Consider the following 14455-nt stretch of genomic DNA (forward strand, 5'->3'; position numbering starts at 1 on the left):
ATTCTCATATGGCAGAAAATTCATAAATATAACTGCTGCATACGCAAAATTTGGTGTTAGGCTGATGAACAATTAAAATGAGCCTTCTGAAATGTACCGTATTTATACAAAGGATTGGCATAGTCATAAAGAGTTTGACTTGTGTATTTTCTTTCCTGTACAGGCAAACTTGTCAACATTGATACAAACTCATTGCGGTCCTCCATGAGGCCTGGCTTTGAAGATATAATTCGTCGCTGTATTCAGAGGTTTTTATGCCATAATGATGGACAGTCATGGTCAAACAAACGCCACTATCACGAAGGTAAAAATCCATTTGTAATGTTTGGTTGTACTGCCACTTCTTCTAGTGGCTGCATGTTTTGCTGGGGGGAAAAAAAAAGCTAAATTCTGCTTGTGGGTTTTTTGGTTTTTGTTTTTTTTTTCCATGTTTTTTGTTAGTGTTAATTGCTGTTACTCATTTACAAGCTTAAGGAGGATGATCTCTTGGGAAATAGTAATTCTGATGGAAGTTGTTTTATTTTTCTACTGTGTCTGTTTTGATAATTTTCATTATCAATGAAAATATCAACATGATCTGGGAGCTGGAAGCTGAAGTAAGCTTTTTTCCCACAGATGGATATATCAATGACAATGAGAGCTATATTTTTATAATAACACGTAATCCTCAATTATCATTAACTTGTTATTTTTAACATTAGTTTGACTTTCTTTTTATTTTAATTCACCCTTCCTTTTGTTAAAGGATAGCTCAGTAAAAGTGGTAGCAGTTGTGTTGATGCCTTTTTCTTATTCAAGACACAAGGGTTCCAAATATTTTCAGTGTTCCAGTGTTATGTATTTAGTAATGCTAATTTGATAACCTTGATAGATAAAGTGAAGTACAGCCAAAGATGACATTTTCCAAGTCTTCTGAACTCTGTTCTTTTTGAAGGATTCATTAAGTAATTCAAGTAGAGGGGATACTAAATAAAGAGAAACTCATACTGGCAGAAAGTGGAGTTTCAATTCCATTGGAAGTTCTTTGACTTGACTGATTAAATCCTAAATTAACAAGAAATTTGGAGCTCAGATTAAAAACAATGGTTTCTGCAATTTTTTGATTGAAATAAAACTTTCAAACTTAAAAATAGTTTCACAAGGCGAAGCCATGAAGACCTACTAACCTAGCCTTGGAAGTCTGTTAAAAAATGTAGAACTTTGCCAGCTGTGCATGGAATACTGCAGCATGGAAATAATCTGTTTGCTTTTATCTTCCCTCTACTGAGTTAGGGGGAAATGTGGCATACTTCCCTTTTCTGAATATCTGTCTTGGGTGTGTCTTCTTATTAATTTATTTTTTCTTCTCTCTCTTTTTTAAAAAATCTTCAGCAAATGAAGGGTATTGTGTTAAAATTCTATAGAATACATATTAATAATTCTTGGGGCTTAAAATACGAAACATATTTATGTATTTCCTTTACAGCGTATACACAAGGTCATGCTGAAACACCATTGTATCGGTTTTCTTTAGCGGATGGTACTATAGTGACAGCGCAAACAAAGAGTAAACTATTTCGAAATCCTGTAACTAATGACCGCCATGGATTTGTCTCTACCCACTTTCTTCAAAGGTGAAATAAGTGGTATCTGTTTGTCATTTAAGTGTCATAGCTTTTAAAAATGTATCTGACCTTGGAGATACCTGAAAAGAATAGCATATCAGAAGATTTTATCTGATTAAAACTCAAGCAGAGGGGGAATAACTTGGGAAGCAGAGTTGCGTAGCGTACAAATAGATGTGTCAACCTAACACTGACACTTCCAACTTAATTGTGTGGCAGAAAGACAGTCACAGTCAGAAGAGACTGCTTCCTCAGTGCCTGCATGGGGGCTGTATTATATATTCATTAGTCTCTTAACATAATGATGAAACACTGAAAATAGAAATGCTCACTTACATGCTTTATCTTACTCTTTTTAATTGCACACCAATTAAAAAGACAACAAAACCCCCTCAGATGCATCACTGATGACTCAAAGTTAAATGTACCTTAAATAGCACTTCCTGTGACCTGTTCTTGTTGATTGCAAGAATAATTGAAATGCCGCTCTGGAAGGAATCTGCTTCTGGCATTAAAATGCCTCCAGATGCTGAAAAATGAGTAGCTGTGATTGTTCAGGGCATCATTAGTGTGCACACTAGAATGGTGTCATGCATCGACTCAGGAAGGGAGTAACAGAAGGAAGATGTTTAAACTGATAAATCTGACTAAATGACTATTGATGAAAGCTTTTTTAAGGGGTGATACTGTATGTATTTACAACTCAAATGACCTAAAAGACCAAGCACTTCTGTCATGAATAAATGAGGGCATGGCTTAGTTCTGCTTTTGTGTAAGCTTGAGTTTGCACTACTCTCTTTGAAAAACTTTTTGGAAAATTATTTAATAATGTTATTCTGTCTTTGTTGCACTTGATTCCAAAAAAACTGTTTTAATTTGTTTTCTTGGGATTTCTGGGGATGTTGTTGAACTTACAGAGAACAAAACGGTTATCGGCCAAATCCTAATTCAGTTGGGCAAAACATCAGAACACCTGTGGCTGGAAACACAAATTCTGTTGGTGGTCTTATGAACATGTCACCTGGTCAAGGCATGCCAATGCAGAACAGGAGCTATGGCATGGGAGATCCCAGTGCAGCGGGTCAGCTCAGCAGCACTCGGTATGGAGGCCCTGGTAATATGGGGCCAGTGAACTCCGGACCCGGAATGCAGTCCTCTGCTTATCAGAACAGCAGTTATGGGTTAAACATAAGTAGCCCACCACATGGTAGTCCTGGTTTAACTTCCAGCCAACAGAATCTAATGATATCTCCTAGGAACCGAGGGAGTCCAAAAATGACTTCACACCAGTTTTCTCCAGTTACAGGTATTTTATTTTTGCTGTTTTTTTTTTTTTTTTTTTTTTTAAAGCTATCTTTTCTCAGTTTTATCTGTGTTCCACCCTTCATCCTTTTTAACAGTTCTGTATGACCTTGTATCTGTTACTTAAATGTAGTATACCTAATTTCATGGTAAAAAATTATTTTAAAGTGATTAACTCAGTGTGGCAGTCAATACGTAATCCAGAGCAAAAGCAGATACAGACAGTACTGTAGTCTAATAAGTTTGATCTCTGTCATGTGATACAGGTATGCACTCTCCAATGGGATCTGCCAGCAACACCAGCAACAGCACTTTCTCTAGCAGTTCTCTTAGTGCTCTTCAAGCCATCAGTGAGGGTGTTGGAACTTCCCTTTTATCAACACTTTCTTCACCGGGTCCAAAATTGGATAATTCCCCAAACATGAGCATAGCTCAGCAAAGTAAAACGAGTACCCAGGACTCCAAAAGCCCTTCTGGTTTGTATTGTGAGCAAAACCAAGTGGAAAGTTCCATTTGCCAGTCAAACAGCAGGGATCCTCTTAGTGAGAAAGATACTAAAGAGGGAAATCTGGAGGCATCTGAAAGTCAGAGAGGACCATCTGAAACAAAAGGGCATAAAAAACTGCTTCAGCTACTCACATGCTCCTCAGATGAAAGAGGACATTCTACAGCATCAAACTCACCTTTAGACTCAAATTGTAAAGAAACTTCTACCAACGTTACCAGCCCTTCAGGAGTTTCCTCATCAACATCTGGAGGGGTATCCTCCTCCTCAAACATGCATGGCTCGCTCCTGCAAGAGAAGCATAGGATTTTACATAAATTGTTGCAGAACGGTAATTCTCCTGCAGAGGTAGCCAAGATCACAGCTGAAGCGACTGGAAAAGACACATATCATGATGCTAGTAATACAGCCAGCTGTGGAGAAGGCACTGTCAAACAGGAACAACTCAGCCCAAAGAAGAAGGAAAACAATGCTTTACTAAGATACCTCTTAGATAAAGATGATGTTAAGGACCCACTTTCCAAAGAGTTGAAGCCTAAAGTAGAAAGTGTGGATAATAAAATGGGACAATGCAGTAGCTCTACAATTCCTACTTCTAGTCAAGAAAAAGAGATGAAAATAAAAACGGAACCAGCAGAGGAGGTACAGTGTAATGTAAAATGATGGTAGTGAACAAAGCAACATTTTTTATTACATAGAATGGGTAAATATAAAAATTTTTAGGATGTGTGTATAAACATTTCTAAGAAAGTTCTGTGCAAGTGGTGTGAAAACATACACTCAGGGTTTATTGTAACTGAAAGAGCATAAACAAAGAGAACTACAGGACATGCATATAATCAAATGTGCTGTACTGAAGTCCTGGACTAATCTTATCTTTCAGTTATGGTACGATTAAGGTAGCGTATATTTACAAATTACTCTTTACAATCAGATCTTTAACATCTGCTATTTCACACAGCACATGTTTATTTTTATGGCTTATTAGGAAATGGAGCTGTAACTGCCTCTGTAATTAGTTGGCAATGCCATAGCAAAAGGTAAAACATAATTTCTATTTGAAAATAGAAACAATGCACAAAAATGTGTAATACTTAAAATAGCTATAGATTGTTTTTAGTTCATTCATTGGTTTTAGCACTCTTTTTTTTTCCTTAAAATGAGGGAAAATGTTGTTCCAAATGTATACATATTAGGCATTCAAATAAATACATGTATATTTATTTGTTTCATTGTTTCTGGTGCTGAAATTCCAAGAAATGTCATGATCTAGCAAACTGTCACTGGGAACAACTCTCCTGAAAGCAGCAGTTCACTTGTTAGAGACAGCTGTTCTTAAAATTACGAAGTGTAGATATTTATTCTGTATTTAGTTCCTAAGTCACATTTGGAACTACTTCAAAGTGAATAATACTGGTCAGTATGGCAGAGTTTACTGAAAACGTGTTGATATCTTAGAACTTGGATTTCCCAAGTCACTAATAACTATGTAAATAAAAAATGACTGCATGATTTTTATATTAGCTAATGGCTGGCTATAAATGAAACACTTCATAACATTTTTTTGAGTACCGCTTAAGGAAAAGTCACTAACAACTGTATAATAGTACCCATCATGCAGTTTCAGTACTTGCTCCTGAGATATAATTAACATATTCAGAGAAGCTTGTTTTGTGAAGATATGACTCCACTATATATGCAATTCTTTTTCTATTAAAACTGCGTCTGATTTAAAGACAATTTTTTAAAGAAGGTCAGGGCTTCAGCATACTGGAAAGATCTAGGAGTGCTTTTCATGTGGTGTTGTGTTTATCAGTGATCAAATTAGGCTTTTTGTGTATGACAAATACATTATTTATCGCTGAATGGTACACATTCTTGACATTGTTTGCTCTCATTAGTGTTTTTATCTTGGTAATTTGTGATGACTGAAATGTTTATATTCAGAGGTGTTTTTCATTTCATTTATATATATCAGTTTCTCCTATTTCTCAAAATTAGCCAAGCAGAGTAGGGTACTCTTAGGAAAAAAAAAAAAGTAGCTAAATGATAACTGAAGTTCTTTGGAAATAGAGTCCAAGGTACTGTCAGTGAACTAAAAAACATTTGTCTCCCAGTTATATCTTTTTAAGATGAGCAAGGAGCTAAATAAAAGCTGAAGGATAGTCATATGATAGTAAATAACCTTGGCATTTTACTGCGTCTTTTTCAGCTGAGTGGAGACTTGGATAATTTGGATGCAATTCTAGGTGATCTGACTAGTTCAGAGTTTTACAATAATGCTATGTCGGCAAACGGAAATAACCTTGGCACAAAACAAGCATTATTTCAAGGAAATGCCCTACTGGGTAAGGAATTTCATCTAATATCAGTTTGGTTTTAAAATTAGGGTTTTCTTCTTACCTGATGTAAACATAATACATCCTCAAATCCTTAGAGAACGCTTTCTTCATCTCCTATCTCTTGAAGGACAAATGTAATGCAAAATGGCTAATTATGCTTTCATAGGCTATTATGTACATTATTAGCTGTCTTGACAGCGCTCATCTACTATATGCACAGTGAATATTGTTAACTTCAGCTCCTTATTTTGTGGTTTCTTTGGGGTTTGTCTAACGTAGATTTCTAAGAGACAAAGACATCAGGAAAAATGTTTTGTGAGTTGTAAATTTTTGTTCCTTACAGATGATTAGGGAAATAATACGGGATTGGTGGCAATCTTTTGATTTCCCACTTCCTCTATGCAAAACCATCTTCTGGCCTGCAAATTCTAATCAGTTCTCCTCCTTGACATTGAAGGGAGTGCGCTTCCTTAGTAGGAAGCTGACTAGGAGGCAAAGGTAACCTTGCCAATAGACCAGCATCACTGCAGTTGTCACTTTGTTTTATAGTGTTGGTCATTTCTTGATTATATAGGGCAGTAGATTGCCGAGATAACCTAAGGAGGTGAAACATGGATAATGAAAAATGTACAAGAACACGTGGGGCCACTGACACTGTTGGCTGTGGAGCACAGTGACATTAGTTAGTCCATGTATTGTGCTGTGCTCGGGAACACACTGTGTCTGGATTCAGCCTGTTCCAGATAGAACCATTTGACTTGTTTCTATTAGAGTTATCCAAAGGCTGGGCACTGCACTCATTTATATCAAGGAGTCTGTAATACTAGTGTGTTGCAAGATGTGAAAAACATGATTTGTTACAGAACTTGCCTTAAAATGAACTTCTTCAATGTCCGAGGCCAAAGGGAGCTGCATTTGGCTTTTCCTGTAAAAAGTTCCTAACTATGTATTCAAAATATGTGATTTGTGTAGTGAAAACATAAGCAAAATAACTATTCCTGGCTTGTTTAAGGTCAAATATACGCGCCCATAAATAGATCAGACTTATTTAAGTCATTAATGGTACTTTCTATTTAAAATGTATGGTTGCATGCATCTTTTAATTCTTCTACAGGTATGAGGAGTCCCCAGTCTGTGCAGCCTACCCGTCCGCCTTTCAGCAGAGCTGTGTCTTTAGACAGCCCTGTGGGCTCAGGTGCTTCAGCGAGGAATGTCAGTGCGTTCTCCATGTTACAAAAACAAAACCTGATGGGTGGAAGTCCAAGGATGATGGAAAACCAGGAAAATTTTGGAGCAAATCTGGGTTTGTTGATCGTGTACAAATAGATCTCATTGTGAAGGAACAAGCTTTTATGTAAAAAAGGTTGCAAGATAAATATGAATTTTGGTTAGAAGAAACCTTTAATATTAAAGAATATTAGTTTTGCCATCAGCATATAAATACTTTTAATTATTATTCCTAGCTGAAATTGTAAGAACATAACTGTTTAGTGTCTATGTATTGTTACCACTACTTTTACTTTTGTTTAGTATTTAAATTATTTTCTACTATTGCGAGTTTTGAATTTAACTTATGCTTTTGATACACAGAAGCAAGAACAGGTCACGATGGCAGTCAGTCGTTAATATTTTAAAATCTATTTAGATTAGTGTAGTCGTTGGATTTAGAACTTGGCATGGTAAGCTTTAGATGCTTTTTAGGAGTTCAGTGAGTTGTTGTGTTATTGGCAGGTGTCCTTGTTGGTAAAACAAAGCAACCCCCCCTAAAAATAATCTAAACCGGAAAAACGTAACATATTCTACATGAAAAATTAATTGTGTTTTTCTGCTTTTCATTATAGCAAGTGCTCCCAACAGAAATGTGCCGATGAATCAGCACCAGTCAGGAGACTGGGGTCTGCCAAACTCAAAGGTGAACAGGTTGGAACCTACAAGTTCTGCTTCGATGTTGAGACCAGGAGCCGAGTTCAGTGCGTCCCTTCCCAGGCCCGCGGTGGGCAGCTCCATGTCTGGGCTGCCTGTTCGCTCCAACAGCATACCTGGTACTAGACCAATGCTACAACAGCAAATGATTCACATGAGTAAGTTCTTCACATTTTATTGTCTACTTAACACAATCTCACTGGTTCCGTAGTAAACATTCAACATCAACAGTCTTTTCAGTTTTAGTAGAATACCAGCTTTTCATCCAAAGGCTTTTTGAGGTAAAGACTGTTATTGTGCCCTGACTGGGACATTTGATGACCTTTTGGTGTTCTTGTTTTCTTCTGGTGATATCGGTGTGTCTCATAAACAGATAATTCATGCAGAGTCTCCAGATTTCTGAGGGATAATTTCTATGTATTTCTTTAGTGCAGCACTTCTCTGCTAAATTCCAGGGTCTAAATGCCATTTATGATTATATTTGACGATACTAGTATTCTGATTAGTTTAGTTATTCTGATTAGTTTAGTTCCATTGTATTTTAAATACGTGTGTTTTTGCTGTTAACGTCTTACTAATCAGGGTTTTTTTAAAGCTTTCTCCTAAGTATTTCTAAGTTCTTCTCACATGGAGTATCCAAATTTCAAATAAAACCACATGGCAAATACAGGTTCTCTTCTAACTATTCGTGTTTGCGTGGGAGAAAATAAGCTGCATGTTTGAAATACCAAGAGGGTCTTAAAGCCTGTGCTTTTTTTCTGTTCTAGATCACTAACAAAGGTTTAGCCTAAAGCTGAAATTGTCCTGTCTAATGTGCTAATGCTGGTGTGCCCAAAAAGGGACAAAATACAGTGGCATTCCTTTTTTTTTCCTTTTCTATCATGAAAGGCTACGAGGACTGTTACTAGTTCTTTCTGACTTACTGTTTCCATGTGATGTGTGGATATGAGTCTAAATCAGGAAGAAATTTGTGCAGTCACGACTGAGTCAGAGTTCCTCAGCTTAGCTAGCTAGAAATCATTAGGTGACTCCTACAAATATTGGGAAGTAATGGGATGACACAAACTCTCCTATGTAGTGCTGTGTGTCTCTGAATAGATAGAAGGCAGGGCGTACTCCCAGAGAGCAAAGCATTATGTACCTTCAGTTTTGATTTTCACCCTGTTTTGGAATTTAAAATGCCAAATGTTGATGTCCCTGTAACCATGTATATTTACTAGTACCTAGATTTCATTGGCCAGAAACCCCATATATTTTTGGATATAAAGTTGCTGAATCTGTCAAAAGATCCTATTTTAGGAGCTTAAGGATTAGAAATAACAATTAGGCTCTAACAGGGTAGCAGCTTTAGATTGCTGTCGTATTTAAAGCTGTGGTCTATTGTATTTAAAAATTACTCTGAATTTATGTATGTACACACTCTACAACATGTTAATGGAAAGCTTGTGAAGCTGCTTGACAATTTGTGTACTCATCCACAATGCTTTAGGTGAGCATTGGGAGAGCAAAATGACACCTTTTTGTTTTTAAAAAACACACAAATGTTTTACCTCACAGGGCCAAATGAGATAAACATTGGCATGGGGGGGAATCCATATGGACAGCCAGGACCATCTAACCAACCAGGATCGTGGCCTGACAACATGCTGTCCATGGAGCAAGCATCGCGGGGCTCACAAAACAGGTAGAATTGGGGAAGGTTTTAATATAACTTTAAGTACATCTGTTCGCTGTTTGTCAGAAGACTTTAAGACCTGGACAAATATGAATGTAGTATATATAGCGGGGATAACAGATTGGAGTCAGAATCTATTTCTGCTTCTACCGATGATATGACGTAGGGTATCTTTTAACCCAGCTCCACAAAAAAGGTATTGCTAATAAAATCAATCCATCCTTTTGTTGGGAGGCATGGAGAAAAAGAGGTGGGAAAGTCTGAAATCATGTCTTGCTGGCACATGCAGAAGCCAGGACAAAACACAATTTACATGTGTTCGAGGATATGTGGCAGTTGACCAGGCATTTTAGGACCTAAATTTGGGACTTATTCAGTTTTACTTCAGTTTTCTGGGTGATTATAGTATTTCATTATCTCCAGGTCAATATATTATATATAAACTACATATATGCCTTTATAGTCCATAATGGTTGTAATGGTTTTATATTTATAGACAATTAGTTAGAAACTCTTTGGATGACCTCTTATGTTCGGCACCAAACATGGAAGGCCAGAATGATGAAAGGGCACTTTTGGATCAGCTGCACACGCTGCTGAGTAATACGGATGTCACAGGTCTGGAAGAAATTGACAGAGCATTAGGAATTCCTGATCTTGTAAACCAAGTAAGTGAACAGAGATTTTGGCCATTTGTTTTCCAAAAACCTGCATTATTTTGTAACCTGAAAATAAAGTGAAGAGGGAGGGCCTCCTCACTCGCGCTCTCCTCACTTCCTTGTCTTCATTTTCCTAAATCTGCCTTTGGAAGTACCTTTCGGAAGCTCAGTAATGATTATATTTCTTGTGCATTACAAAAACGTAAAATGGCATCCTCTGATCTAAGTTTATTGTAATATGCCTTGGTATCTAGGGGGCTTTTTTTTGGGTGTAAATCATTACAATTCTGTAAGCAGTGAATTGTGTTGGGTTTCTTTGGTAAACTTGTCAGCTGAGATTGGGTTGTGAAGTATTCGTCTGGCAGTGACATGTTAGTGAGTAGGACACTTCCATCTCCAGTTCCAGCTTGAATTTGCATGGCTAGCAAATAGGAAAAAGAAATTCTATGAATAATTTGGAACTTTCTAAAAAAAAAACAGAGAATCACACTGTCATTTGTACCAACAGCAGTTTAAAAAGTGCAGAAGGGCTGGACTAATGATACTGGTCTGCCAGTGTAAGCAGCGTGCAGCAGAATGGATTAAAAAAAGAAAAGCAACCAGCTTTTGCTATTTCATTTGTCTGAAGACAAAACTAGTAGTAATCTGTCCATACTATGTTCTTCCCAAGAGTTTTTCTTCCCAAGGTTGTTCTATGCTGTATTAGCTTTGTTGTTTCTTTAGGAATTCCTACTTAAAGAATATACTGCTAGTGAAAACACTTTTGTATCTGTTGAAGGGACAAGCTTTGGAACCCAAACAAGATTCATTTCAAGGTCAGGAATCTTCAGTTATGATTGACCAGAAGCCTTCATTATATGGTCAGCCCTATCAAGGGCAAGGGGCAGCAATGCCAGGAGGTTTTAGTAACGTTCAGGGACAACAGCCATCCTTTAATTCAGTGATGAATCAGATGAGCCAACAGAGCAATTTTCCACTTCAAAGTATGCATCCTAGAGCAAATGTGATGAGACCTCGAACCAATACACCAAAGCAGCTCCGCATGCAGCTCCAGCAGAGGCTTCAGGGGCAGCAGGTAATCTTGTGCTCCTGCGTTTACACTTTCTTCTTGTTTTGGAATGGAATAAGGTGCACACTGAATTGTGTTGCTTCACAAATATGAAAGTTGACAATACGGCAGATGATTGAAAGGACAGATCTTTCGTCTTGACAGCGCTTTCCACACTGAGTGCCTTATGGCCGTAGGAGTGAAAGAACCTGTATTAGGGCAAGTGTTTGTCCTTCACCAGCGTCCTTAGCTACAGATTGGATTGGTTCCTGCAGCACACACCACTATTGGTACTTAAAAACAATACTTTTGTACGACGTAGCTCTGGATGATCTTTTTATCCATGTTAAGATTTATTCTGAATCTCACTGATACCATTAAATGGGCAGCTGCATTTCTGCTATGAATCAAATGTTACTTTTTCACTATGTTTTCTAATGAATCATTTGGGCTTATTGAAATACAAGTTTGCTTTCCATTTATTGATTTGATGTCATTTGAGGTATCTTCTTAGGATGAAAGGTGAGAGAGCAGGTACAGACACATAGACCTTGACACGGGGCTGAAAGCATTGCTTAAAAAATTGCTGCATGATTTCAGCATTGGGTTCCCCCTGTGAAAATGCAGTCCTGATATCAAATACAGTGTACATATAACTTGGAAAACTGAGATAGTGCTGTGTGACATGGAAGGGCGATGTTTAACCCTTAGGAAATACTGCGTTCTCTCTTGGTTGTTTTATGATGCTAATTCAATCTGTATGGCTTTGGGGTTTTGTGACGGCAAGGAGAGGAGACAAAATTTTATTATTTTAAGCAAAACTAGTGGTTATACCCTTCTGCCCCAAACATGATTTGGAACAAATAGTGTGCTATAGATTTATTCTTAAAAAGTGCCAATTTCAAGAGAAGGAAAAAAAAGCCGGTTAGTGCTGTACTGTTTGGAGGGGTTTTCTTTTTGTGTGTGTTTGAGCTGCTTAACTGAATAGTTTGGTACTTCAGGTACATCAAACAAGGCAAAAATTAACCTTTGCACTTCATGGATTCAAGAGGTCTGTAAAGAATGTTTTTTGGAGGAGTTGCCATTACTTTATTCAGATACTGGTATTTTCCAGCTAATAGTGCTAAAACATCTCTTTCCAAGTTTATGAATCAGACCCGTCAATCGCTTGAAATGAAGATGGAAAATCCAGTTAGTGGTAATACGTCAGTGATGAGACCAGTTATGCAGCCGCAGGTGGGATCACAGGTTAGTAATTACTACACTAGCCATCTGAAACAGTAATTTTTAAATAGAGACATATTTTACACATGTTTAGAATTTGGAGCTTCTTTCATGGTTCCACAGTATTCCTTTTTGTTTGGTTTTTCCCCTGTACAATTAAAGGTGGGTTTCTTACCTCTCTTATTGATGAGATTCCAGAGGGATTTGTTCATTAGGTCATGCTATCAATACAGTGTGCCAGTACTCTTTTCCATGCAGGATATGATAGCTGATCTATCATTTTGTTAGTACCAATGACAAATGAATGAAAACTTTTGTCTGATGTTTTGATGATGTTTGTACTGGCTGTGGGTTTTCTTAACTTTCTGTTCTGGTAATGAATGGGTATGTTGGGTCTTAAGAGTGTAGGTGGTTTGATTGACATGATTTCATTTGTAGAAGCGTTTTCTAATACGATTTTTCTTTTCTTTGGGGGATAGCAGCAAGGTTTTCTTAATGCTCAAATGGTGGCTCAGCGTAACAGGGAGCTAATAAGTCATCATTTTAGACAACAGAGGATGGCAATGATGATGCAGCAGCAACAGCAACCTCAGGCCTTCAGCCCACCACCAAACGTGACTGCCTCAGGAAGCATGGATAGTGCTTTGACAGGCCCTCCAATGGCTCAAGTTCCTCCACAGCAATTCCCCTATCCACCGAACTACGGTACTAGTACTAACATGGCTTTTTTCTGTCTGTCTGGTTTTCTTCTCCCTTTCTTCATTTATTATTAATGCAAACTACCTAAATACCAATCATTCTGAGAAACAGAAAGTACTTCTGCAAAAAAGGATGACATTTCCCTTCCCATCATTGCAAGAAAACAAACTAAAAGTGCCGGGTGATGGTAACTGAAGTATATTGTCTGTCCTTCATCTTTTAAGGAATAAGCCAACAACCTGACACTGCCTTTAGCAGAGTATCAAGCCCTCCCAACTCAATGATGTCATCGAGAATTGGACCCTCCCAGAATCCTATGATGCAGCATCCTCAGACAGCAACAATGTACCAGTCCCCCGAGATGAAGGGCTGGCCGTCGGGCAGCATAGCCAGGAGCAGGTGAACTTCAGTCTTGTCTTCTGTTGAAAGCAGAAGCTCTGTTGAATGGGTTGTAGTAGGAAAAGGATTTAGAAGAGGGAAAAATAATTATATCTGTAATGTCTGTACTGTCCTTGATCCTGCTTTGGTTTAGGAAATACAACTGATGAAACGTATCTTATTATGCTTAGCTCCATTTATTCATATTGGAGCTCTGCAATCTTTTTAACTGGAAACAACATAGTCTTTGAATATTGAAAAAAAATAACGTGGGGGCGGAGGGGAATACAGAAGCTCAGAACAGTGTTACTATGGACAGCGCAGCCCTTAACAGAAGCTTCCAAAAAGGTTACAATAGGAACTGCATACACATACTTCTTTGTGTATCTAAAACCTCAAAATCCCTTTTGAGAGGGAAAGTTTGGTTCCTGCATTAAACAGGTATTGAGTAGAAACCAGAAATATACAAATAATTTTCTCTTTCATGTGTTGACAGCTGGTGCAGGGAAGGCAATATATCAATGTGTAAACTTCTTGGAAGGTGATTTTGTTTGTCTTTTTGTGCTTCAGTTCTTTCCCACAGCAGCAGTTCAGCCATCAAGGTAGTCCGGCAGCGTACAGCATGATGCACATGAATGGCAGCAGTGGCCATATCGGACAGATGAATATTAATACCATGCCTATGTCAGGGATGCCTATGGGTCCAGACCAGGTAAGTTGTACATAAAAATGGATGAAGAGATCCATAAATTCTTTTCCCATTGAATACAATTTGCTTCAAGCTGTTCCTCTGGCACAATCCTGTTCTCAGTTATCCTGTTTATATCTGTGGACCTACCATTTGTATGTCCCAAGAGATACCTTATTTTTAATGATGCTTAAATCAAATCCATGATGAACCCGAGCCGTACGCTGTGATTAGCTGTTGACTTGGAAATATCACAGGTAGGATCATGGCTTAAACAGCATGAAGGATGCTTAAATACTTCTGAGCCTGGAGAAACCCCAGAAAGCAAAAGGCAGAGATTGTGAAAAGCATCTTTAGCAGATGTAAAAGAGATTATATATAGGTAATAGCTCTCATGAGTCAGACCAA

The 14455-nt window shown here is 37.8% G+C and overlaps 1 protein-coding gene across 7 annotated transcripts in view; it reads left to right on the forward strand.

The window, feature by feature from the left end:
- The window catches only part of NCOA3 (nuclear receptor coactivator 3), an 83418-nt gene that overhangs the window by 66434 nt on the left and 2529 nt on the right, over positions 1-14455 (forward strand). For 4 of the 7 annotated variants that reach the window (XM_080404927.1, XM_080404925.1, XM_080404928.1 and 1 more), the window contains 14 exons: positions 164-304; positions 1466-1613; positions 2522-2910; positions 3173-4053; positions 5624-5759; positions 6868-7056; positions 7595-7834; positions 9234-9360; positions 9848-10019; positions 10789-11085; positions 12202-12306; positions 12762-12987; positions 13206-13380; positions 13930-14071. In XM_080404927.1, coding sequence (XP_080261053.1) covers positions 164-304; positions 1466-1613; positions 2522-2910; positions 3173-4053; positions 5624-5759; positions 6868-7056; positions 7595-7834; positions 9234-9360; positions 9848-10019; positions 10789-11085; positions 12202-12306; positions 12762-12987; positions 13206-13380; positions 13930-14071 — 3368 coding nt within the window. The remainder of the gene's footprint in view (positions 1-163; positions 305-1465; positions 1614-2521; positions 2911-3172; positions 4054-5623; positions 5760-6867; positions 7057-7594; positions 7835-9233; positions 9361-9847; positions 10020-10788; positions 11086-12201; positions 12307-12761; positions 12988-13205; positions 13381-13929; positions 14072-14455) is intronic. The other 3 variants (XM_080404929.1, XM_080404930.1, XM_080404931.1) reach the window with 3 other exon arrangements.

The sequence above is a fragment of the Falco punctatus genome (genome assembly GCF_963210335.1).
Source record: "Falco punctatus genome assembly, chromosome: 10".
Classification (NCBI taxonomy): Eukaryota; Metazoa; Chordata; class Aves; order Falconiformes; family Falconidae; genus Falco; species Falco punctatus.